Source organism: Brassica napus, chromosome A7 (assembly GCF_020379485.1).
Source record: "Brassica napus cultivar Da-Ae chromosome A7, Da-Ae, whole genome shotgun sequence".
Lineage (NCBI taxonomy): Eukaryota > Viridiplantae > Streptophyta > Magnoliopsida > Brassicales > Brassicaceae > Brassica > Brassica napus.
Genome location: NC_063440.1, coordinates 20,904,637 through 20,930,050, shown reverse-complemented (window position 1 = coordinate 20,930,050; position 25,414 = coordinate 20,904,637). Strand labels below are relative to the sequence as shown.

General features: G+C 34.5%; 5 protein-coding genes, 1 long non-coding RNA gene and 1 pseudogene across 7 annotated transcripts; 5 read left to right on the top strand and 2 right to left on the bottom strand.

Moving 5' to 3' along the window:
* The first annotated feature begins 2,309 nt into the window (after positions 1 to 2,309).
* LOC111199496 lies at positions 2,310 to 3,384 on the top strand. Its single transcript, XM_022689579.2, has one exon. It carries the CDS (start codon positions 2,670 to 2,672, stop codon positions 3,273 to 3,275), a length of 606 nt encoding a protein of 201 aa, XP_022545300.2. The 5' UTR covers positions 2,310 to 2,669; the 3' UTR covers positions 3,276 to 3,384.
* Positions 3,385 to 7,452: 4,068 nt separating this feature from the next.
* On the bottom strand, positions 7,453 to 8,299 carry LOC106357046. Its single transcript, XM_013796734.3, has 2 exons — positions 8,143 to 8,299; positions 7,453 to 7,928 (listed from the first exon to the last, which is right to left on the bottom strand). The coding sequence occupies exons 1-2, from the start codon at positions 8,213 to 8,215 to the stop codon at positions 7,708 to 7,710; spliced, it is 294 nt and encodes a 97-aa protein (XP_013652188.2). The 5' UTR covers positions 8,216 to 8,299; the 3' UTR covers positions 7,453 to 7,707.
* A 513-nt stretch (positions 8,300 to 8,812) lies between these two features.
* On the top strand, positions 8,813 to 10,268 carry LOC106353757. The gene is made up of 4 exons (XM_013793549.3): positions 8,813 to 9,208; positions 9,495 to 9,547; positions 9,635 to 9,805; positions 9,894 to 10,268. Exons 1-4 carry the CDS (start codon positions 8,900 to 8,902, stop codon positions 10,108 to 10,110), a joined length of 750 nt encoding a protein of 249 aa, XP_013649003.2. The 5' UTR covers positions 8,813 to 8,899; the 3' UTR covers positions 10,111 to 10,268.
* On the bottom strand, positions 10,193 to 12,728 carry LOC125576256. The gene is made up of 2 exons (XR_007314687.1): positions 11,764 to 12,728; positions 10,193 to 10,678 (listed from the first exon to the last, which is right to left on the bottom strand). It is a non-coding gene; the product is annotated as an uncharacterized LOC125576256 (long non-coding RNA).
* A 1,601-nt stretch (positions 12,729 to 14,329) lies between these two features.
* LOC106353758 (transcription factor IIIA) lies at positions 14,330 to 16,482 on the top strand. 2 transcript variants are annotated; one of them, XM_013793550.3, is made up of 6 exons: positions 14,330 to 14,555; positions 14,640 to 14,780; positions 15,191 to 15,515; positions 15,607 to 15,845; positions 15,928 to 16,071; positions 16,153 to 16,482. In XM_013793550.3, exons 1-6 carry the CDS (start codon positions 14,421 to 14,423, stop codon positions 16,291 to 16,293), a joined length of 1,125 nt encoding a protein of 374 aa, XP_013649004.2. In that variant the 5' UTR covers positions 14,330 to 14,420; the 3' UTR covers positions 16,294 to 16,482. The 2 variants fall into 2 exon arrangements, with proteins under 2 accessions (XP_013649004.2, XP_013649005.2); XM_013793551.3 differs by having other exon boundaries at positions 14,347 to 14,555; positions 15,640 to 15,845.
* A 206-nt stretch (positions 16,483 to 16,688) lies between these two features.
* Positions 16,689 to 19,976, top strand: LOC111198310 (annotated as a pseudogene).
* A 901-nt stretch (positions 19,977 to 20,877) lies between these two features.
* LOC106355837 (protein NRT1/ PTR FAMILY 5.11) lies at positions 20,878 to 25,406 on the top strand. Its single transcript, XM_022689020.2, has 4 exons — positions 20,878 to 21,321; positions 21,407 to 21,624; positions 21,710 to 22,218; positions 24,476 to 25,406. Exons 1-4 carry the CDS (start codon positions 21,255 to 21,257, stop codon positions 25,239 to 25,241), a joined length of 1,560 nt encoding a protein of 519 aa, XP_022544741.1. The 5' UTR covers positions 20,878 to 21,254; the 3' UTR covers positions 25,242 to 25,406.
* The last annotated feature ends 8 nt before the right edge of the window (positions 25,407 to 25,414 follow it).

Genomic DNA, 25,414 nt, shown 5'->3' with positions numbered 1-25,414 from the left:
TCCTTCGACAATTATCATATTATACCAAAAGATGGAGATTATTTCTCAAACTTTTGAGACTATCTTTACTACGCACTCTGTCTCGCACTGAAGTAATGCTTATCTGAAATAGTAGTTATCTATATATAACCTCAAGAAGTGAAACAAAATTAATTGCCAGAAAACATAATGTTTCTCACCATCATTGACTCTAAACATCTGAGCAAAAGTTAGACAAAAAGCCTAGGGCAGAATTGACAAGAGTCAACATATCCTCTTCGTATATGGTGATTTATTGAGTTTGTTGGAGGACACAGATAATAATAGGCATGTTCCTTTATCCATGTCAATAGACCGTCCCGATGAAAATGAGAATTGATATTCATTCTATGTTGAAATGAGTATCATCCAAATGATCAATTCAAATGACTCATAAATCTAATTATGGTATACATATCCAAAATAACAAAAGACAAATTACCATTATCTAAATAAAATATTTAAACTCAAATTTTAGACAAACAAATAATCATTATGTGATTCACATTTTCCGCTAAAACCACATTTTTGCCAAAATAGTAAAATTATATTTTCCCAAAATTGCATAATTATATTTTCCTAAGTTGCAAAACTACATTTCCCTCCAATATATTAAAATCATAGTTTTCCATCAAAATCACACGTATTTTTCCTATTAAATCCGCAAACACACTTATTCCTACCAAAACTGCCAAATTACATTTTTCTCTTAAAACTAAAAAATCACATTTTTTTCTATCATGACCACAAAAATGCATTTTTCGACCAAATCCGTATAAACACATTTTTTCTATAAAAATCGTAAAATTGTATTTTTTGCCAAACGCAGAATTAGATTTTCTCTCCAAAACTACCAAATAATATTTTCTGCTAAAATTACAAAAACATTTTGTCTCGACAAACCTGCAAAACACATTTTTCAGTCAAAACTTCAAAATCACATTTTCCCGCCAAAGCCGTTAAATCACATTTTTCGTCAAAACCATAAAATTATATTTTTCGTTAAAACAATAACACCACATTAGGTTTTTTTGGTAAAACTGAAAATTCACATTTTTAAAATATATAAAATTATATTTTATGCCATAACACAAAATCAAATACTAATTTAAAAATTATTTAGTAATAACTATATTTTAGATAAATAATAAAAGTTAATATAGCAAAAGTCAAAAATAATATTAAATCAAAATAAGAAATATAAATTATTTGTTTATTAAACTCATCTATACTAAAATATAGATGAACAAACGAACAAAATATGATTTATCTAGATGAACTATCTGAAAATAAAAACGATTTTAAACAATATTTAGATACATCATTATTCATCTGAGATTTTAAATGGATCATTTGGATTAAACATCTAAATGGATCAGTCAAATGGAAATGACAGATGAACAAACGAAAATTACCAATATCTGTTATGGACTGATCAATACCATTTTGTAAGTTCGCAACTATCATTGTCTTATATTACTGTTTTCAGCAATGAATTACTAACATGTATTTGACCAATACGTTTTCTTCATATCAATGTAACAACTTTCTCTATTGAATACATACAGATTATTTAAAAAATGTTATATTTATGAAACTTCAAAGTTCATGTCCCTAATTAATGTCCAATGTCGTTTTCATCTATCACGCCAAAACCATCAATCCAATGGGGTCGCCACTCTCAATCCTATTTCATCGTTACTTGCAGTTTCACTACTTTAATTCTCCAAATAAAACTAGACCTTTCGCTGTTTCCACCAATTCAAGCATATCTACTAACATCATCTAGTTATATGTTTAAGTTCCAGTGCGTATTGTACTTCTCCACCTACTTTTTTTATTATTCCACAATTAATTTAAAGAAAAATTAATTTTACGAAAGAGTTATAGAACTAGTATAAACAAAACAAAAGTAATACTTAGATGTAATAATTATGTTTTGCTTTGTATTGTCATGTGAGAAAATAATTGCCAGCTACAAAAACAATACACCACAACATAATTATACATATGGAAAAAGCTAGGTGAATTATATAATCATATGACAATATTTTTGAACTAACATGTATTATGTTGTTAACCCCATAAATATAATTTTGATATTCCAAAAAAAAATATGTCGAATTTGGAATTTGATATTATCCAGTGAATTTTTCTTTTTAGAAACAAATTATAACACATATCTAAATAAAAAAAAACACATATAGATCAATTATTCAAAATGCAATAATGTACATCACAAATACGGGATAACAAATTAAACATATTAAAAGATATTAACATCATGAAAAAATTGTCGTGATACAAGTTCAATACACTTTTATGATTATCAAAATTATATTGATGGTGTTAGAAATATAACACATACTGCTTTAAAAAATGTTGTCATATGATTTATATAGTTCGTATAAGTTTTAATCATTATTTTATTTTATTTGGATGTGTGATCATGTAATGATCTATTGTTCGGTTAGATATCAATCATTTTTCCTTGCCATTATTGTAATCATATTTAGCTGACTTTTAAGAATACTTTTGACAATCCTGTCCTTTATTTTCCAACAGTTTAAATTGAGAAATCTCATCAGAGAATAAACTAACAAACAGAGTTTCTCTCTGTATCACATTGTCTATCTCTATTCTTCCTCCTAATGGATTCTTCAAGAACCCTAATAGTAACCAGACGATCTGATCCGGTGAAGAAAAACATTTCATCCCGGAGATCTTTATCTTCTTCCCCATCCTTCTCCTCTTGCTCCTCTAGCTCCCTTGTGTTTCCAGGCGACTCTCCTTTAAATTCTCCGATCACTCCTCTTCATCTCCTTGGTGTTCCATTCTCATGGGAACAGCTTCCTGGAAAACCCAAAGACTACTCTCATAGACTCAATAACCACCGCGGAAATAGAGAATCTTCACTTATACTACCTCTCCCTCCTCACCGGAGTACCACCTTTCCGGTCACCGGTAAAAACCATAAATCTAATAACTCAACTAAGAAGAATAGGTTCCCGGTGACGGAGAAAGATCCCTTTGCGGCGGCGTTGTTAGAATGTTCCAAAGGTGACGACTACGATGGAAACTCGAGTGGATCAAGAAAGGTGTTGGCAAAGGGCAGCTTCAGCAACAGGTTTGGGTTAGTGAATCTCTACGGTTCTTGTCGAAGATCTTGTTCAGTTACAGAGTCCATTGTTCAGCTACCGGGACCGGAAAAAGCTGCTTCATATGATCATCTGCTTCTTCCACGCCGTCGCCGTTGATTTGTCGTCTTTAGCCATTTACTATATAGTATACATATATTTTTCTCTTGGTCGTTGTAATACTTTCTGTATAATTTTCTCTGAATGAGACATATTATGGGTTTGTGTTTTTTTTTTTATACTTTTAGATCGCAACATTAAGTCTACATAAGCATCCTAAAATATTAATCTTATTAAGAAGATTGTTGTTATTAAGAAAGTATATAACTGTGTGCTACCTTCAAAAAACATTATTATTTTTATGAACCTTAAGCATATTGTAAGTTTCTGCAATCAATTCAGTGTACTTACATATGTGTGATAATTGTTTTTAAAAATATTATTAACTTTAAGAATATTGTATTTTTCTGCAATTATTTCAACTTGGTGGAACCAAGTTCGGAGCTTCTGTGATCTCTAGCTAATTTCCAATACCATCCCATATGAGGGCAAGCTACGCTATACGTGCAAGTAGATACAAAATATCATTCGTCATTAGTTTGTTATAGGCATGGTCGAGTTTGTACGTACTGACATTTTATTTTGTTGGTTTTTACCTTTTAAGTGGCTAGGGATGCAGCTGTATTATAACACTAAATATATTCTCTAAATACTTTATTTTTCTTCAAGTTTCTAAAGAATGGATCTTTCACTGTTTGTGTTCGCACAAGGCAATAAAAATAATAAAGTTGTTGAGCTACCATGCATGTCTTTGACCCAAGTATTTTAATACGATTTGAAATGATATAAGATTTTTTTGCTTCTTACATGGAGTCATCCTTTTTTATACGTTTTAAAACAAGTACAATAAAAAAATTTCTTAGAACAGATGTCAAATTAACTTTAAAAACCCAACTGCAAATATGAAATCAACTTCAAATATAAAATTGTACGTATTTCAAAAACAAGTACAAAACTTCACAATTTAAATTTTTTAATTTAAAGTTTCATATTTTAAAATCCTTTTGTGTATTTCAAATAATTTTATTAAGTTTTGGATAGTATTATTTTAGTTTTTGATAATCCATGATCATATGGCTCTGTAATGCAAGGTCAGTAGTTAACTAGAATAATTCCCGAACTTGCAATAATCGATTATTTTTCTTACGGTGAAAAATCTTTAGATATAATTCCATTTTTTCAACATTTGAAACAATTATACTTTCACAATTAGAAACTATATATCTTCTCTAAATCGTATATCACCACAATCGAGATTTGGTGCTATATATATCATTATATCATAAAGTGAAAATGAAAGAAATAGCGAAATATTTGTAAGGGCATTATGATATCAAAAATAATATTAAAGATCGGTGAGAATCAAGTATACGATACTATCAAATATATGAAAGTTTTCTCATAGTGAATATCCATGAATCAAAGGTTGAAAATATATCCATGAATCCAATATATATGAATGTATAAGTATATTTATTTGTATGTATAATATATGAAATATTTGAAGTGAAGTACTTATCTTGTGTCAAGTGAAAAGCAGTTTTCGTATACACCAACATAGTCTAAAAATAACTCTCATAAAATAAGAAAAGGAAGTAGTTTGATAAGTCAAGAAACCAAATTATCAATTAGTGAATTCGTTTTCCTGTTTTCGTCAAAACTAAGTTTGGTCTGGAGCACCGAAATGAATTAGTGGGGAGCCAAAGAACCTAAAAATACGTGGGATGTCAATGATGACCAACTTCTAATAATATTATTAGGCATAATTTTAATCTTTAATATGAACATTACTTTCATCATTGTCTGCTTTGCATTCGCGTGTGTGCTTTTACATTATTGACATGTCCATATATTATAACACTAGCTAGTTTAAACAACAACTACAAAATGTATCATGAGTTTAATACATTTGTGGGTTTCCTTAAAAACTTGATGAAAACTATCACATAAGTAATAACTTTTTATTTTTGTCGTTCCGAAGTAATAACTATATCGGTTTATTAAATTAAGTAGCTTAGAAGTATCGGGTTTTATATTTCTTATAAGCGGTGATTAGTTTTACTTATGCAGGCAAATATTCAGCACTTGCGTAAATGTGTTGGCGTGGGCATGTGCATAATTAAACATAATAAATGAATATTGGCAGGATGGACCGCTGTAAGTGATTGAGATGTAGCTTGAGACTAAAGACACTATTATCAGCATCCACCATCGTGTCCTCTTCGCACATGGAAAACAATATATTATATATGCAACGTAAATGAAGCATACGAACCGGAGTCCATTGATTTGTGAAGGCATCAAATCCAAAGAAAAACATAGTTTAAGCAAGAGTCGTCAGTGACAAATAAGCTGATGCTATTCAGTCACTTAAAAAAGTAGTTTCTACAAGATAAGTCAGTGATTATTTAATAATGTTACTATTTTTGTATTGCATAGAATAAGGGATCTCTCGATAGTGATGATAAAAGCTAGGTGGGCTAATTATACTTCTTCTATTAATTTTTTTTAACATTTTGTACACTATGTGCATCATAACATACAGGCCCTAATCCAGATGATAAAATGTATGGTGAATATCTAAATGCTGAAGATTATGGGCATAAGGCTCGAAATTCCACTGTTAACAGAAAAAAACTTAAATGTATGCTACATGCACTAGATAAACCACTACACTATACATGTCATATGTATCTTTTTAAGTTGTTTGTAATACTTAAATGTTCCGATCGTTGTAGCTTGGAGGAATTCAAATCCCCGTTAGTTTTATAGGCATGGACATGAATGTTAAACTGAACTGAACAATTAGAAAATATTTTTGAAAGTTGTGTTCTAACTGTGATTCGACGGAAAAATGTAATTTTTGGATTTGATGGAAAATATGATTTTTATAGTTTTGGTGGAAAAATGTGATTTTATAGTTTTGATGGAAAACATTATTTTGTAGTTTATGGAAAACATGATTTTACGATTTTGACAGAGAAATGTGATTTTTGGATTTGACGTAAAACATGATTTTGTGGTTTTGACACGAAAACACAATTTTACGATTTAGGTGAAAAACTCAAACTTTGCTATTTTTGACGAAAAACATGATTTTAGTTTTTTTAGGGAAATGTGATTTTTTAGTTTATGCGGGGAAAACATGTGATTTTGTGATTTTGACGGAAAACATAATTTTGTGATTTTAACGGAAAAACATGATTTTACGATTTTGATAGAAAAATGTGATTTTTGATTTGGCAAAAAAAGTGATTTTGTAGTTTTGGTAGAAAAACATGATTTTACGATTTTGGTAGAAAACCATATTTTTGTTTGAACAAAACATGATTTTAGATTTTTGCAGAAAACATAATTTTACAGTTTTAACCGAAAATGTGATTTTTTGAATTTGAAGTAAAATGTAATTTTATGATTTTAGCAAAAATAGGATTGTGAAGTTTTGTTAGAAAAAATAAAATTTGGAATAAATAAGTTAAACGATTTTACTCAAGTTAATTTAAAATCAGTCCAAAGCAATTACCATGTAGTCCAGTCTATCTAAATCCATATTTATCAGGAACAAAACTAGGTTTACCCATTTAAACGTACTTCAGATGAACATATCCATAACTGCTCTATTATAATTTGAAGTTACCCGTATACACATAGACAGCACAACCATTTAACATCCCTACTTGGAACTATCAAAGACTAACGAGCAGATACAATATCGATCGATTCGTATGAGACACCCAAAAATGTACATAGTGAAGAAAATGAGCATAAGAGCACCACTGTACCAGAGCCACCTGACAGAAGTTCACAGCAATGTGATCCAAATGATTACATCTCATCTGACCGAATAAACAAACTACGTACATAAGAGTCATTGTATTTGTAGCGCATGGTGGAACAAAATAAAACCAAAACGCATTCTTGGGAAGAACGAATAGGTTTACCCTTCTTGGCTTCTAGCAAGAAAGATTCCCAACCATCCCTCTGTTCATGGATCTCGAATTTAACGGTGAGTTAAGAAAAAGTGAGATTGTTTTATTTGTTTTCTAAATGGGCCATGAGGACTTAATATACTTTTGGCGGTTGAATGCTGCCATATCATTTGTGGGGTTTGTGTGTTTCCTTTATTTCATGTTAGCTTTTGGACTTGTGAATAAGTTGATCTTTCTTGGCTATTGGGAGATCTTTCTAGTATCCAAATGGATCACACTGGTACAACACATACATGGTGACACAAAAATGTATAAAGCAAACTTTTTTGCTCAAACTGAAAAAAATATTCAAACAATAACTTCCAATTCCAATCAAAGTTGGAAAAAAGAAATCATTATTCCAGCATCAAACAGCCAGCAAAAGAAGATGAATAATATACTTTTACCATAACGATAAGACTTGTGGCTAAGTTCCAAAAAGAAGCAAGAAACTCTCTCTTGCAGAGGCAGAGTTTGAAAATTCCCATACAAATTATTCAAGCTGAGAAGAAGAGAGACTCAACTCAACCAGATGCGGTCTTCCTCTGCTGGAAGACAACAGCAAAGATAGGAACTCCAACACCGATGCTGAAAGCAGTGAAGACACCGAGAGACATCTTGAGACCTTGGTACTTCATGCGGTCCAAATTGTACATGTGCTTAGCGTGGAGGTAGTATGGCTCGTCATGGCCATGCCCTCCTCCGCTCATCTTCTTAGCTCCAGTCGAGTGGAAGCTTCTGCTCACTGTTGATAATGACAAACAAAAGAAAGCTTCAGCAAGTTCTGATATCTACAGATAAGGCCAAAACAAGGTATACAACTGTAGCACTAGCTCAAGAACTGATAAAAATCATCTTAAAGAATTGATTTTCAAGAAACATATCGAAACAAGCTGATCATTGTAACCCTGACATTTGCTGCTAAGACACATATAGATACATAAATGTAAAGCACGAACCAGATCTGGACACTGATGACTCGGATGAAGCTATGATCTTTGAGATCGATCTGACTCCGCTGCTCAACGCCATTATCAGAAAATTGATCGAGTAACAGCTAATAGATTGTTACGGCGAATTCGTTTCGGAGGAAAGCTGAGACTGAAATAAGATCACACGTGCACGTGCCGGCTTCATTTTATTTTGAGCCTGGCCCATTTATTCACACATGAGGCTTTTCTTGATTAGTTTTAGTTTCTGGCCCTTTTGGAGATGCAACATAAAACTCTTTGCTAGTTTTGTGATACAAAGTGGAAACACAATTGGCATCCAATAATTGACATTCATATGTTTGATCATGCATGCATTAAGTATACTGTATACACAATTCTCATCCAACAATCAACATTCACAGAAGTTTGCCACATACAAGTTGTTATCATCTAAATTCAAAAGAATCATTAACCACTTCTGCAATTTATTTAATTTGAGTTCTAGATCATGTTTCTTCTATGTAAATAATGCAGATATCTGGATGCTGCTCCAAAGTCCAACTCTCAACGTGACATACTATGTCAACGTGGCTATTAAAACCACCTGAATTATTTTATCTTTTCTAATTAAAGAAAAAAACAAAATCTCCATAATGAATCTCAACCACACAAAAAACAAACGATGGAAGTAAGCTTATCTCATTTCTTTCATTTTTTTTGATAAAATTTAAAGAAACATGAACGTTTCATCTTTTTTTTTTTGAAAAATGCTAGAAAAATAAAGATGGCTCACTTGCCACAGAGTCTCTACTCCGCCGCTAGGCCAGAGTTTCCATATCCGGGAAAGTCCAGCCAGCCGAAGTGGAGTCGCTTCCCAGGGATCGTACGGTGCGCATCTACCGAGTCCCTAACGAGTTTGACTCAGAATGCGGCGGAGTTAGAGTTGAAGTATATGGTGAGTCAACACGGGTGGGGCGTGAGGAGGCTGAGGAGAGACGACGAAGAAGAGATTAGGAGAGTGTCTCTGGTCCAAGCCGAAGCTTTCCACATCCCTCTCGCTCTTTTCAATGATTTTTTCTTTTTGTTTTTCCAGGTTAGTCTACTCTTTTCTTGTGTTACCTTCTTGATGATCTAATGCAAAAGTCTCAGTCTGTTGGAAAAATTCAGTATATTTTTTCCATAATAAGGTTTGCATGTGTTCAATGCATATAAAAAGTTCAGTAATCTTAGAAGAATAGTTGTGTAGAGTAGATACATATATATTATGTTTAATTTGGATTCTTGGATCTAAAGTTTCTTTGCTTGTGTATACATAACAGTATTTTTATGTAAAATTTGGACCATCCTAGTGACATATGTAATGAATACACATTTTGCAGGCAGAAGTTTTGTCAGGGCTTCTCTACAAACTAAAGAATTCACCTCCTGACAGGTAAAAGCAAAGAACAAAAACATTGTTTCAAGAAGAAAATTAGTTGCTAAGTGCTTACTTATAACTATGCAACGTTAAATGCGGCAGATATGCATGTCTCGTGGCGGAGAAAGCAGGCGAAGCTGACACTAGTTCAAGCTCAAGTGTCGTTGGAGTAGTTGACATCACAGTTCAGACAGAAAAGTCAGTACTCCGCCACTTTCCCGGTGAGGAAGAATATCTTTACGTCTCGGGCTTAGCCGTCTCCAAAGCTCAAAGGTCTTCTCTCTCTTCTCTTTCTTCGTTACAAAAATTAGTGACTAATGTTGTTTATAACTAAAGGAATTTGGTTTTGTTATATCAATAGGAGGAAGAAGATGGCAAGTACATTGTTAAAGGCATGTGATGTTATATGTTACTTATGGGGATTCAAGCTTCTTGCTCTAAGAGCTTATGAAGACGACGCAGCCGCTAGAAACCTCTACTCAAACGCTGGTTATAGCGTGGTCGAGTCTGATCCACCTTGGACCTCTACTTGGATAGGAAGAAAACGTCGCGTTCTTATGACCAAACGCATTTCTTAGGCGTTTTCGGTTTTTCTATTTCTTGATGTATATTTGCTTTAGCGTTATAGGGGTTTGTTTAAATGACTTGGACCGACCAATATACAGACAGTAACTGAAAACTGAAACTCCAGACCATCAAAGTGATTTGCAAGCAACGAAAACACTTGATACAACTATCCAGACACCAGTCTTCTCTACACTAAGGGTTATATACCTAAACTATCTATACAGAGACAGTAACTGAAAACTGAAACTCAAACACCTTACCTCCATCTCGTTCATCCATTTCGCTTCATGAACTGCTCTCACAAACACCTCAGTGCAGAGTTTCATTAAGTTCCCAATCACACATTTAAAACCTATCACTCTTTCATATCTTCCAGGTTGCCATTCTGTCAATGAAGACACTCCTTCCATCAACCGAAGAGGTTTAATGATAGTCTACAAATCTGTAACTCTAAGAATCAAATGTAAAGAACCGTAATAGGTATGATAGCTTGAAGTATACGATGAGTTTACACTCTCATGGCGAGTATAAAAGCTTCAGCGATCTCATGGCGATCGAGAGATGACTCATGGCGTTAATCTACAACAGCATTCAAGCATAATCCTCGACATCATGTGAGAAAAATAAAATTATTAGTTGATTTACTATTTTTAAAAGTACAGAAAAGTAAATGAAATTATGTATATAATTTTAGAATATAAAAATTTAATATTTAAATAGTAATAAATTTTATCTAGGATTATCTAATTGATTTGATATTGTATAAAATTTTCATTTTAAAGATTCTACAGTGTAAATAACAATGATGTATGTTTTTGCCTAAAATAATTTTTTTTTTGCTTTAGCTTTAAAAATAAACTAGGAGTTCTCATGTGCAATGCGAAGAAATAATAATTTTAAATATAATATTATTTCATATAAATAAAAATATTTTACATTTTGATATTATAATTTTAATATTTTAACTTCATCAATTGGAAAAAATAAATATTTTTAATCCTGTTTCTTTTGATTGTTTGAATTTTGTACAATTAGAATTACATTTTAAAAATAAAATTTTATTTATGTTATATTATATTTAACTATAATTTTTAAAAATATGCCTCTCATCCTTAATTTTAACGATGTCTATATCTAAACATATAACATATAAATTTTAAGAAATTTTTCATTTTTGTTTTTAAGTTAAAAATACGTTACATTGGTTAAAAATAAGCTGTCAATTAACCTAATGAACCAATAATCCTAAAAAAATTTTAAAAATACAATCACCAACAGTTTTGTTTAAAAAAAATAAGTTAAACTGGTAAAAAATAATTTGTGAATTAATCTAATGAACCAATAAATGCTAATAAACATTTAAAATTTAATCATCAACAAAAAAAAAAATTCGATCAGTATTTTCTTTAGTTTTGTATTTGTTAATTTGTACTTACAAATAATTTTAATAAAATAAATATTTATGAAAATATGATATATAATTTAATGTAAAAATATAATGTAATTTTATTTAGTTTATTTTTAGTAATGTGATATATTTTATATATTTTGGGTTTAGTGTATGAGTTATTAGCTATTAATATATTTTAAAAATCTTGCCAAAAAGAAATCTGTCTACAAAAAGTTTACTTTTCATTGATGGTCTAATAGTTACTAATCATTACCCGTGTTCGAAAACGCGCCGCGTTAACCGAGTTCTTGGCCTGACAGGCGCTGCTCGCGTGGCCACCGTAGCGAAAAGGGTATGATCGGCGTGGCCAGGCGGTGACGCGACGTTTCTCCGAGTTCAACGTAGAACTGAAGAAATCAGCGCACAAATTCTCTATTCCAAACTGTTTGAATCTAATAATATTGACCCCAGATCTCCAAAATCGAAATTAATTGACTAATTTAGGCTGTAAACATCAAGAAAACTCAAAAAAAAATGAAGGACAATCTGTATTTGGAGAAGAAACACGGCTAGTCGGCTAGGGTTGCAGAAAGATTGGGGAAAGAGACAGTGGCAATAATGTAATTATCATTTAATAAAGCAAAGTCTAAAAAAAAAGACAAATGCGTTACATGTATTCGAACCGGCGACTTCACGGTCTTACAAAACGTTCTCAACCACCACACCACACGCTATATATTGGTAATCGATAACATTAAATGTATAATAGTATTAAAACTAGGCGCCGATTAATTTCCGTTTAATCCCCGTTTAATTGATTCGGCGCTAGGCCCAGGTCAACCGCACGCGTTGCACCTAGCGAAATTTCGAACATGGATCATTACTATATTTAAAAAGTCTTACCAAATAATATAATTTTTTGTAAGGAAATTTTATATGTCACAATTAGGTTGGTGACATGTCATCTTTTTTTCTTTTGTGACAATGATTGTGGTGACGACATGTATGTAAATCAATTGGGAAATAATGTTTAGGGGATGTAAATCATATGATTGGTAAAAGTTAGTAGAAATTTGATGTATGCTTTTTTTTTCAAAATTGATGTTAGCTTTAACTATAGGAAATAAATCTACATTATAATTGGTAAATTTTGATGATTTGAAAATAAACAAACCTACAAAACTGAGATAAATCTCAATCAATAACCCACATTATTAGTTAGTTAAAATATTGCATAGCAAAGAGATGGTCCAACTTAAAAATTCTGTTTTAATAAGAGAGATTAAAGTGTAAATATCTTTCTATTTGTTTTTCTATGACATTTTCTTTACAAAAAATCTAATTGATTACTAGTTGATCTACTTGTTTCTTTCTATTATTACAATTTGTGATATTAATATGCATTCAGTTTCTTATATATATATATATATATATATATATATATATATATATATATATGTGTGTGTGATATTTACAAGTACAATATAATTACATCCAATATAATTACATCCACATATCATACAAATGGCTAAAAACACCATCTTTGCTACCTTTATGATCGTTCTAGTTCTAGGTTTGTTTTACACTTTAAAATATATTAAATATTTTCATGTTTGTTTTTTTATTTGATGAGTTTTTTTATCATCACCTTTTTCATTTTTATAACGACAAGAACTAAGATGATATTTATAATTGTTTTAAAAATGTGTTATTAGGGATGGTGATGGAGGACACACAAGGAGAAGAATTGTGTCATGAACACTTTGTACAAGACCCCGTTTGTGTACCTCAAAAGTGTGCCAATCAATGTACTGCAAAGTGGGGAGCAAGACAAGGAAGAGGGGCATGTGGGGGAGGGCCAGGAATGGCCAAAGACTGTCTCTGCACTTTTAGCTGCCAAAACTGATTTTTTTTTTTTTTGTTATCTACCAACTGATCAGTCTATCATCAAATATACATTAATAAAATATTGTGTTGAAATAAATATTGCAATCTTTTTATGCCAGTTTGATTTTTCTTTTTGGGCACAAATACCAATTTGAATTTGATTTCAATTCCTAACAGGTACACCTTACATAGTGTTCTTAGGATGTGTATTTTGTCTGGTTTACTTCTGAGAAGCAGGACTGGCTCAACCTTATGTTGAATCCATGGACAAATTTATTGTATATGCAATATAATTGATTAAATATAATATTACGGATTTTTGTTGTTAAAAAAAAAATCTGAATCCTTTCTATCAATAATTTTATTTGTTTTTAAGATGGATCCCGGACGTGTATCCCTTTTGTCTATCCTTAGAGCTGGTACTGCTGAGAGGTGAACATATTCATTGTTGTATAGTAAAAATCGGGTATGATTTGGATGTTGGTGGGATTAATGTCCTTCTTACTATGTATGCACAATTCAAACACATCTCTCAAGCTGAATACCTCTTTAGGACAATGCCATGTGACTCATCACCCGAGCTCCACTCTAATACCATTTTCTTTATGTCTCAGAGATCCAAACAGCCTCTAAATCGTTCCAAGTCACTTAGGCTTATGCGGACTCTTTTCTCCTGCATAAGCCTAAGTGAGGAACACATAGTTCTGGAAGGTTATAAGCATACCTCAAAATAGAAACAAACCAGAAAACATATAATATATTGAAGTGGTCAGGTCCAACATCTGGCCACTTTATCAACTGGCTCAGAAGTCAGAAACCATCTCTCAACAAGGTCACGTAGCTCAGTGGTCTTATTAGCTATTCTTTGAAGAAAACGACTCAATGGGCTTGTGAGCCCATGATATAACCCATTATATAATCGAAAGCCCATATTTTCTAGGTTAGAAGTATATAAATAGAAACTGTTGCCACCTATCACTCGCTTCTATCGTTTGCGGCGTGTGATGAAACCCTAGTTATTGTGTAGACAACAACCAAAGAGAGATGTCGGAAGAAGCAGCTAACGTTGACGTCAATCCAACGAAGACCAAGGACATAAGGAACTATCTCTGCCAGTACTGCGGAATCAGCAGATCGAAGAAGTATCTAATCACTTCACACATCGAATCTCATCATAAGGTTTGGTTTGAATCTCTCTCTGAGGCTTACCTAAACCGATGATGGTGTGTATCGACTTAGCCTGTTTATACGTGTTTGGTTTAGATGGAAGTTGAAGAGGAAAGAAATGAGGAAGCTTGTGAGGATGAAGAAGAGATCTCTGGTAAACACACTTGTAATGAATGTGGTGCTGAGTTTAAGAAACCTGCTCACTTGAAGCAGCATATGCAAAGCCACTCTCTTGAGGTAGAGTGATGTGTTCTCTCACTCTGTTTGTGGTAGCTTCGTTATCTAATGGAGATTGAGACAAGACGCTTGTGGGTTTGCTTAGTTTTGAGTGTTGGTCTTATTACAAGCTAAAAGTTTACACCTTTGCAGGAAATGAATGGCCTTTATGGTTTAATAACAAAAAGGGTATTAACTTATTTCATTGCGTGAGGCATTGGATCCCAAAAGAGAGAACTCCAAAATGCGAGGCTACATGTTATGGACTAGTATCAGGTAGGGAGACCTCCTGAGAAGCTCCAGCAAGTACGCCTCCATCACGCTGAAGGTCTGAGATATGATGATTTACTAGCTTGCTTCTTTAGCGCTTTGGATTATGGTGTCTTTTATGGGGTATGTTACTGATGGTTAACTGTTTTCTCGTTGTGCAGAGACCTTTTACCTGCTATGTGGATGATTGTACTGCGAGTTACAGGAGAAAAGATCATCTCAATAGACATCTTCTTACCCATAAAGGGAAGCTGTTCAAGTGTCCAGTGGAGAATTGCAAGAGTGAATTCTCAATACATGGCAATATCAGTAAGCATGTTAAGAAGTTTCATACTGACGGCGATAGTAACAAGGATGATACTGGTAGTGGAGATTCTCAACCCTCGGAATGTTCTTCTGGTCAGAAGAAGCTTGTCTGCAAAGAAGTTGGTTGTGGAAAGGCCTTCAAGTATCCTTCACAGCTGCAGAAGCATGAGGATTCTCATGGTAAGTACACAATTCTACTGACACTACGTCACTATATGAATCTGCCAATTACAAAGTCTCTCAAATGTTACTTATGAATTTACATTGGCAGTGAAATTGGACTCTGTGGAGGCTTTTTGTTCAGAGATTGGGTGTATGAAGTACTTTACAAACGAGGAATGTCTAAAGGCACACATAAGATCTTCCCACCAGCACGTCAACTGTGAGATATGTGGTTCTAAGCATTTGAAGAAAAACATTAAAAGACATCTAAAGACTCATGACGAAGATTCATCATCACCAGGAGAGTTCAAGTGTGAAGTTGAGGGTTGCTCTTCCACATTCTCAAAGGTAAAGAAACATTCAGAGCTACTCAAAGTTAACTCAAAACATTTGAGCATCCCCTAATTATATATTATTGTGATTTTTGCAGCCTTCTAATCTTCAGAAACATTTGAAAGCAGTGCACGAGGATATCAGACCCTTTGTATGTGGCTTTCCAGGTTGTGGCATGAGATTTGCTTACAAACACGTCAGAAACAACCACGAGAACTCTGGGTCCCACGTATATACCTGCGTAAGTTCTGTCTGCATCTTGTTTTGGTTACAAACTCTGAAGAGGCTTGTGTCTGAAAGGAAGTTTGAATGGTGGTTTCAGGGTGATTTTGTTGAAGCCGATGAAGATTTCACCTCGAGACCAAGAGGTGGACTAAAGAGAAAGCAAGTTACAGCGGAAATGCTTGTAAGGAAGAGGGTCATGCCTCCTCAGTTTGATTCGGAAGAACACGAGACTTGCTAGTTTTTACGAGTATTGAAGTCACTAGGCATCAGATGGTTTCATTATGTGTAGAGTCTGTTTGTTTGTTTTTGTTACGGTAGAAGAAAATAGATAACAGCAGTAGTAATAGTAAAAATGTAATATTCTCTTAACCCAACCTTGAAGAGCTTATATTCTCTCATTACAATAGTTGGTACGATTTCTTCTTAACCACTTTGTTATCGATTGTCATCTCTATTGCTTAGAGATGAAACACACAACTGAGTTGAGTGTGATTGAAAATAGTAACAGGAGTAAGAGAGTGTTTGCTCTGTTGTATATACAACTTGGTAAACCACAAGTAGAAAGCTAAACCAATGAAGCTGAGAGAAGCCAGTAGAAATAATCTAGATGAGCTTTGTTCAGGTCGTTATTGAACCAGCTCGTTTGACCAGACTGGCTCGTGGCTCATCCATATGGGAACAAGCCTAAGCACTGCTTTTGTTTCTTCAATGTCAGCCAAGGCACACGAAATCGCCGCTCTGTCTAGGAAGCTGCATGGTAAAATTCAATTAAAATCTAAAGGATTGAACCCGATAAATTAAAATTCTAAAACTTCGTTTTAAAAAAATACCAATCTGTTGCTCATTATTGGAAGTAAATCTCCTTTTTTTGTTACTCTTTATGGAGAATTTTTGTCTCTAAGGATTCCTGTCTCAGATGGATCTGGTGATGTGGACTCTCGGGTGATTGGTTTTTGTTTATGGACAAGTAGCGTCAAAGTTTTCCTAACGTGTAGTGTAGGATTCTTGTCAAGAAATTATTCTGATAAGAATTTACTAATTACTTTCCTAATCAACATAATTAGACCGTCAATTTTTTTTTTCAATTTTACCACTTGATATTGTTTTTCGAATTTACGTTGAAAAATAATTATTTTCATAAATACCTAAATTTTGTAATAATAAAAATTAAATTAACTTTTTCTAAATTATTTATAAATATTTAAAAATAATATATACAATTTTTTTATAAAATCGAACCTAAATATTAAACCCTAAACAATAATCAATAAATCCTAAATTCAAACATTAACTTACTTGACTAAATATGTATTTTTAAAGTACTAGCAACTTATGAAATCTTAATTAATTTCTCAAAAAAAACAAACAAACAATGTCAACACAATTAGACAAAAAAAGTCAACAAGATTAGCTTAAGAACGAGATTAAAGATGCAACGAGACAAAACCTTTTAAATTTTTGAGAAAAAGGAGACAAAACTTGCCTTTGGTTATTTTCTCCTTTAATGAAATGGCCACAACCGTAGAAACACCTCTTCTAGAAGAACACGTGATGGACGCCGTTGACCACGACGGGCTTGTCGCCGACAGATCAAACACCGGTAGATGGACTGCCGCATGGTTCATAATCGGTGAGATCACAAGCTACTCTGTTTCTGATACTTTACCCGTGCTTCTGAATCTCTTAGTATCTTTGCAGGTGTGGAGGTTGCGGAGAGGTTCGCTTATTATGGGATCGCATCGAATCTTATCAGCTACTTGACTGGACCACTTGGTCAATCTACGGCGGTTGCCGCAGCTAATGTCAACGCGTGGTCTGGAATCTCCTCTCTTCTTCCTGTGCTGGGAGCTTTTGTCGCCGACGCTTTTCTTGGTCGGTACCGAACCATTATCATCGCGTCTCTTGTTTACGTACTGGTTGGTCTCCTTCTTGTCTCTTTGCTTTGAGTTTCGATCTTGGTTTGAGGTTAGGACATGTTATGAAGTTTAATGCTTTGTTTAACTAACTGTCTGTTATGAAAAGTTGAAAAGTAGACTATGACTTGAACTAGTGTGGATTTTATGCCAGGGGATGGTATGAAGTTTATACTTTGTTAAACTAACTGTCGTCATTCACCTTTTGCAAGGAGAGTTAATTTAATATTATTTGAGATGTACGGACCTTCAGGTTCAGCACCTTGTAATTATTCAAAGAAAAAAACTATATGTGGTAATATGTTATGAAAAGTTGAAAAGTAGAATTTGACTTGGAATAGTGTGGATTTGATGTCAGGGGATGGCACTTTTGACTTTGTCTGCTCTTTTGGTTCCTATCAGTGAGAATAAGGAAGTGGTCTCTGCTTCACCTTCTTCCTTGCTCAATGTACTCTTCTTCTTCTCTCTGTATCTGGTAGCCGTTGGACAAAGTGGGCACAAGCCTTGTGTTCAGGCCTTTGGGGCAGACCAGTTTGATGAGAAAGATACACAAGAGAAACGTGAGAGAAGCTCCTTCTTTAACTGGTGGTACCTTAGTCTGTCTGCAGGGATCTGCTTGGCCATTGTAGTTGTTGTCTACATTCAGGAAGCTGTCGGCTGGGCACTCGGGTTTGGTATACCTTGTGTGTTCATGGTGATCTCTCTTGTTCTGTTTGTGGTAGGGAGAAGGAGTTACAGGTACAGTAAAAGTAGACAAGAAAAAGAAACCAACCCTTTTACAAGGATAGGTAGAGTCTTCTTTCGAGCATTCAAGAATCGAAGATTGAGTCAAGTTCAGACTGAGCTGGAGGCAAACCCATCTCAAGGGTCTCCAGAGAAGCTGAGGTATAAGGTTTATTTAATTTTAACATAAAATTTTGTTGAATGATTTTGAGATTATTCACTATATCTTTGTGACAGGTGTCTAAGCAAAGCCTTGCTTGCCCCACATGCATCTACTGAAGAGGACAATGTGTGTAGTGTTAGTGATGTGGAAGATGCCACAGCTCTTGTCAGGCTTATCCCAGTATGGGTTACAACTCTCGGCTACGCTCTCCCCTACGCGCAATACATGACTTTCTTCACAAAGCAAGGTGCAACACTAGAAAAAAATCTTCCCTGGTGTGAAGATCCCCTCTGCTTCTCTTCAGGTCCTTATCGGCATAGCAATAGTCCTCTTTGTCCCCATCTATGACCGTGTTTTGGTCCCATTCGCCAGGTCTATAACCAAAGATCTTTGTGGCATCACAACGCTCAAAAGAATTGGATCCGGAATGGTACTAGCAACTCTCACTATGGTGATTGCAGCACTGGTTGAGTCAAAACGGATTCAGACAGCAAAAGAATACGGGCTTATAGACCAACCGGGAACAACGGTTCCAATGTCTATATGGTGGTTAGTCCCTCAGTACTTGATGCTGGGATTGGCTGACGTACTTACATTAGTGGGAATGCAAGAGTTTTTCTACAGCCAACAGAGCTGAGAAGCATCGGTCTAGCGCTTTACTTAAGTGCATTGGGTGTGGGAAGCTTATTGAGTAGCTTGCTTGTGTCTGTGATTGATTTGGTTACCGGAGGAGATGCTGGAAACAGCTGGTTTAATAGTAACCTGAACAGAGCACATCTCGATTATTTCTATTGGCTACTTGCTGTTATTAGCGCCGTGGGGTTCTCTGTGTTCTTGTTTGTTTCTAAGTCGTATGTCTATCGTCGGGTGGATGGAGTCTAGTCTTACATATTTTCTTGGCAGAAGATGACGATGTGATGTGAGATTGGTATTCTAGTGAAATATGTGGTTCACAATCTTGTGCCTTGTGTTGTTAATTTAGGTCTTTGTTGTGGCGGACTACATGTCTTACCAGAGGTGACCAGAAGCCTTTAGCTGGGACTAATAAAATATTGTCCGGTAGACTTATTTTTAAGTTGGTTACTCTCAAAACTTTTTATAATAAAATATAATTGAACCAACTATATAAATATATATATATATAAATATATATATATATATTAAATTCTCATTGGTATAATATTAAGTTATGAATTTTTTAATAAGATAATTATAATTTTACCACAAATATTAATTTCCAAATTTACTTTTAAAATATTTCTATTTCATAAATACCCTAAATTTGTGAGAAAAAGATTAAACTAGTCCTTCTAAATATTTTATAATTATTTAATAATCATTCATAAAACATTAACATAAGTTATTTTAAGCAGTTTTTCTTTTCTAGACAAATCTCTTAAAAAATTTTTTGACCAAAATATTACATAAGTAAGAAAATAATCAAAATATATTAAGCAATTCTCTCAAATAGCTTTTTTAAAAATTTTGTCACAAAATAACTCTCAAAAAAGAAAATAACCAAAATAATTTTTTTTTTTTTTGAATTTTTAATAATTTTTTATTTTTTTAAATTTGAAACCCTATCTCAAAACTCATTCCCTTAATTCTAAATTCTAAATATGGATTAGTTAACTATAGGATAAAAATATTTTTACCTTTTAATAAAATTTATTTTCGTCATTGAAGACTATTTTGTGACAAAATTTTTAAAAATGCTATACTAGAGAATTTCTCAAATATATTTCATTAAAAAGTAAAAAACACTAAAGCATCCTTAATAAATAATAGTATATTAAATATAAATAACTTTTTAAAAATTATTATTTGAAATTTGTGTTCTAATTATAAATTATAAATTCTAAATTCTAATTTCCAAATTATATATCTATTTTCTGCTAATCTAAATCATAAGTATAAATTAGTTAATCTTAGGATATATGTTCTTGTATTTTTTGATAAAAAAAATAAATATTTTTATGTGCTATTTTGTGATAATATTTTTTAAACTATTCAAGGCATTTTTCTTTTTTAATTACTCTTAACAGTCTTGATTGTTTCAAAGTTCAAACACACAAAGATATTATAACAAGTGCATAATTTCCACGTTCTCACACCTTCACCGGCGTGAAACCTGTAAGATTTTTTCCACAAAAAAAATATTTTCTGACTCATTAACTATTTTCTAACGACTCCCAAGAAATAACAATAAAGAAATGCTCACAAGGTACACGAGTTAATAGTCAACTGACAATTGATTCTCCAGTAGAAATGCTCACAAGGTACACGAGTTCATCAAACATGTTCTATCATGATCATGAATCATCAGTTACTTAATCCTCATCAGTACTGCAACAACAGTAGCAAAAGTATTACTTTCTGTATATTAGTTTCTAAACAAAAATGGCTATCAACGACGCAACCGTCAGATTCTCCTCCGGTGGATGGAAATCGGCGAGGCTCATTATTTGTAAGTAAAACCGATCGAGTTTCACCTTAACTACCTCACAAGCTTTTGCTAATTCAGCTTTGTTTTCCTGTTGATCTTCTTGTAGTTGTGGAGATGGCGGAGCGTTTCGCGTTTTTTGGTATATCGTCCAACTTGATAACGTACTTGACTGGACCCATGGGGGAGTCAACCGCTGTAGCTGCGGCCAATGTGAACGCTTGGATTGGAACCATATCGTTTCTGCCGCTTCTTTGGGCGTTTGTAGCTGACGCGTTTCTTGGTCGTTTCCGTACTATTATCATCTCATCTTCTCTCTATATCTTGGTATGTAACGTGTTCATCATTAATTGTATACACTTTTATCACTACAAGATTCGTTATTGATGGCTTGATTAAACAAAACAAGCAGGGACTTGGGTTACTGTCGTTTTCAGCCATGGTTTGGTCTCACTCTCCGAACCAACTCCATGCGACTCTCTTCTTCGTCTCTCTGTACCTTATAGCCATAGGACAAGGAGGTTACAAACCATGTATTAAGGTATTTGGAGCTGATCAATTCGATGAAAACGATGTAAATGAGAGCAAAGCCAAGAGTTCTTACTTCAACTGGTTGATGTTTGGAAACTGTGTTAGCATATCAACAACTCTTTTTATCTCTACCTACATCCAAGAGAAAGTAAGTTGGTCCTTAGGGTTTGGTATTCAATGTGTTTCCATGCTACTTGCTCTGTTTCTCTTCCTCCTTGGAACTAAGACTTACCGCTTTAGCACTACACGAGGAGGAAAGAACAACCCTTTTGCTAGAGTTGGCCGTGTTTTCATGGAGGCAGTAAAAAACAGAAGACAAGACCATTTAAGTTTAGGTAATGCAAGCGAGAGCCTCCCTCTACTCCCTCACCAGAGTTCCGAACAATTCAGGTAAGTAACATAAGTTAACCGAGTTGGAAAAAAAACTCAACCGAATTTATTTTTGTTCTTTAGAATTATTTAGGCGAATATTATTTTAAGAGCATTACGTTGCACTAGTGTGAGATTCAAACCAAGCATGTACACACTCCTAGAACCCCGTGTCTAAAATGTGGACCAGGCGCGTCTAAACGAGGTCCAATCACAATAGGGTGGCCACCGTTCTCATTTTTAGTATACCATCCGTATTTAAATAATCCGGGTCCTATCAGCCCAACCAATTAATTGCCAGTCTTGTTTGAGTAGTTTATGATTTTGGCTGTATATGCTGTTTGAGTGTTATTCAAAAATCTGATATTGTAGTGTCTAACTGTTAAATCAGATTTTAATAATTAATATTTAAAAAATTGAAATATTAGTACAGTTACATATTTAAATTATTATTATTATATTAATTATCATTTATTTTATGTATTTCAATATATTAATTTGATTTATTAGTAAAATAAATTTAAATTAATATGTTTATTTCATCTTTGCATTGTTAAACATGTCTTTTCTAATTTGAAACTATTATAACAATACGCAAAACTATATTTTTATACATAAAATTTAAAGAAATTAGACACCACATATCTAGAAAATCTATAATTAGGTAAATTTTCAAAACACTAATCATATTTTTAAAACTTACCATTGCCCTTTGTAGATCCGGTTTCGAATTTGTTTGTCGAAAATCTTCACCCTGCCGTCTCTTGTTTATTTCCTACCCTATTGTGTGAAACTTGTGTTCTTATACAATTTGGTTATTGTTAGAAATCCTCATTTATGTTTTTTTTTTTTGGAACACCACTTTCATTAAAAAACTTAAAGTCTACAAGAGTTCATAGAACTACAAACATAAAACCATACAACACAAACGATAGATTTAGAGAAACCTCTAAGATAAAGAGACAGCGAATTCATAGCAAAGCTTGAATGCGTCAAATTCACGGCAGTGCCGGAAGGTTGAAATTTAGTCACATTGAAAAGTGACGTTGATATCCAATCCGCACCTCGGAATATCGTCGAAACGAGATCCGCTGCATCTTCAGGTCCCGAACGGACCGCTCCACAAGATAGCAAGACGGTTATAGACTTGGAAATACACCTTCGCACATGGGCAGAAGGGGAAACACTTCTTCGAGAGAAGGCAGGTGATGATGAGTATGGTGATGAAGATGACAACGAGCCCAGTGAACCCACCGGTAAAAAGACAATTAGTGTTCTCAGGCCCAATCTACAAGCAAATAGGCCCATCTCACAGGCTTGAGCGATGCTGTTCCGTTGACGTTGACAGGAGCTCGGGTCGCCGGAAAGGGAGCAGCGACGGTTGAGCGGAACAGATGAGGGGGTGAGTGTTGGTGCTGATCTCCGGTCTTCTGAAATAAATCTAAGTCGCCGCGGAGAGGCTCGTCGGAGCAGATCTCCTCCTCGATGAGACAACAAACAAGCATACATCATAACTAGCGGGGACGGCGGTAGATCTGAACGGTGCTTCATAAATCTAGGGTTTTGAGACGTGACTACCTCGAAGGTTAAGGCTTTTTCGGCTGTTAAACCAGAGTTGCAGTTGCAGAGCATTGGTGAGTCACGGTGGTTGTGGCTGACAGTAACAGAAGAAAAGTGGGGAACCCCCCAGAAAATAACGACTCCGGTGGAAAGCGATCCGAAAGGCTTAACCACGTCGTCCCTGCTCACCTTGAGAGACGGTCTCAACGGAGAACCGTCGACGGCGTGAGAGACGATGAGAGCACGAACAGGAGCGATGACGATGAAACGGGAGCTGATTCTTACAGATCTGAGCCCAACAAGACACATAACGGTAAGCGTGAGGCGGTGAGCCGAAGAGGAAACCGAGAACATAGACCGGGAGCCCCCGGAAAACGAAACAGTCACAATGTTCTCCGACCAAGACAAGGAGACGGACGAAACCAGAGAGCTTGAACGGATAGAAGATAAGAGGAGAGAGAGACGTAGAGTTTTAGAGGGTCGACGCCGGCGAGCCATGACTCCACCGGCGTCGGAGAGGGGACGAGCAAATGGCGCCTCGATAACTGGGACTGGGAGAGTCTTTGCTAGGGCGTGCTTTTTAACCTCATTTATGTTTACAATGATCAAATCCATTATTGAAGAAACATGTATTACTTCATCTGATATGATCAGATACGAATTGTAGAGATAGAATTATGACCTTGTTGCAATTATCGTATATACTGTTACCATGCAGATTCCTCAATAGAGCAGCGATTTCGTGTGACTTAGCTGAAATTGAAGAAACAAAAGCAGTGCTTAGGCTTGTTCCCATATGGATGAGTTGCTTAGTCTATGCCATTGTAAATGCACAAGCTTCTACTTTCTTCATAAAGCAAGGAGCCACAATGGACAGGTCAATCTCACCAGGATTCTTAGTCCCTTCAGCTACATTCCAAAGTTTCATAAACATATCGATTGTCATCTTCATCCCAATCTATGACCGTGTACTTGTCCCAGCCGCAAGATCCTTCACGCAAATCCCATCAGGAATCACTATGCTTCAAAGGATTGGCACGGGCATTTTCCTCTCCATTATTGCTATGGTAGTAGCCGCCTTGGTCGAGACCAAAAGGCTACAAACTGCAAAGGATGACCTAACTATACCAATGAGCGTGTGGTGGCTGGTTCCGCAGTACGTTATATATGGAGTCGCGGACGTATTCACAATGGCGGGTTTGCAAGAGTTTTTCTACGACCAAGTCCCTAGTGAGCTTAGGAGCGTTGGTATGGCTCTTAACCTAAGCATATTCGGGGCCGGAAACTTCTTAAGCAGCTTCATGATATCTGTCATCGATAGAGTCACAAGCCAGTCTGGTCAAACGAGCTGGTTCGATAACAACCTGAACAAAGGTCATCTAGATTATTTCTACTGGCTACTGGCTTCTCTCAGCCTCATTGGTTTTGCTTTCTACTTGGGGTTCACCAAGTCGTATGTGTACAATAGACCAAATACCTTCTAACGCATTGTCTTCTGTGTTCTGCCTTCAAAATTGAGCTTTCTCCATTTACTAAAATGGAATTGAGAACCAACGAAATCAATATTTGTAAATTAGGATGATAATTTAATAATATGTAACATTTTTAATGTTTTTGGCATGCTATAATATTTTCTTTTTTTTTGTTTTTACAACTG

Excerpts from the sequence above, each read along its gene's own strand:
- LOC111199496 (XM_022689579.2), top strand. The coding sequence starts at position 2,670 with ATGGATTCTTCAAGAACCCTAATAGTAACCAGACGATCTGATCCGGTG.
- LOC106357046 (XM_013796734.3), bottom strand. The coding sequence starts at position 8,215 with ATGGCGTTGAGCAGCGGAGTCAGATCGATCTCAAAGATCATAGCTTCA. Across the intron at positions 7,929-8,142 it reads GTCATCAGTGTCCAGATCTG|TGAGCAGAAGCTTCCACTCG; the intron begins GTTCGTGCTTTA and ends CATTATCAACAG.
- LOC106353757 (XM_013793549.3), top strand. The coding sequence starts at position 8,900 with ATGGCTCACTTGCCACAGAGTCTCTACTCCGCCGCTAGGCCAGAGTTT. Across the intron at positions 9,209-9,494 it reads TTTTCTTTTTGTTTTTCCAG|GCAGAAGTTTTGTCAGGGCT; the intron begins GTTAGTCTACTC and ends CACATTTTGCAG. Across the intron at positions 9,806-9,893 it reads GCCGTCTCCAAAGCTCAAAG|GAGGAAGAAGATGGCAAGTA; the intron begins GTCTTCTCTCTC and ends TTATATCAATAG.
- LOC106353758 (XM_013793550.3), top strand. The coding sequence starts at position 14,421 with ATGTCGGAAGAAGCAGCTAACGTTGACGTCAATCCAACGAAGACCAAG. Across the intron at positions 14,556-14,639 it reads ACATCGAATCTCATCATAAG|ATGGAAGTTGAAGAGGAAAG; the intron begins GTTTGGTTTGAA and ends TGTTTGGTTTAG. Across the intron at positions 14,781-15,190 it reads TGCAAAGCCACTCTCTTGAG|AGACCTTTTACCTGCTATGT; the intron begins GTAGAGTGATGT and ends CTCGTTGTGCAG.
- LOC106355837 (XM_022689020.2), top strand. The coding sequence starts at position 21,255 with ATGGCTATCAACGACGCAACCGTCAGATTCTCCTCCGGTGGATGGAAA. Across the intron at positions 21,322-21,406 it reads ATCGGCGAGGCTCATTATTT|TTGTGGAGATGGCGGAGCGT; the intron begins GTAAGTAAAACC and ends ATCTTCTTGTAG. Across the intron at positions 21,625-21,709 it reads CATCTTCTCTCTATATCTTG|GGACTTGGGTTACTGTCGTT; the intron begins GTATGTAACGTG and ends CAAAACAAGCAG.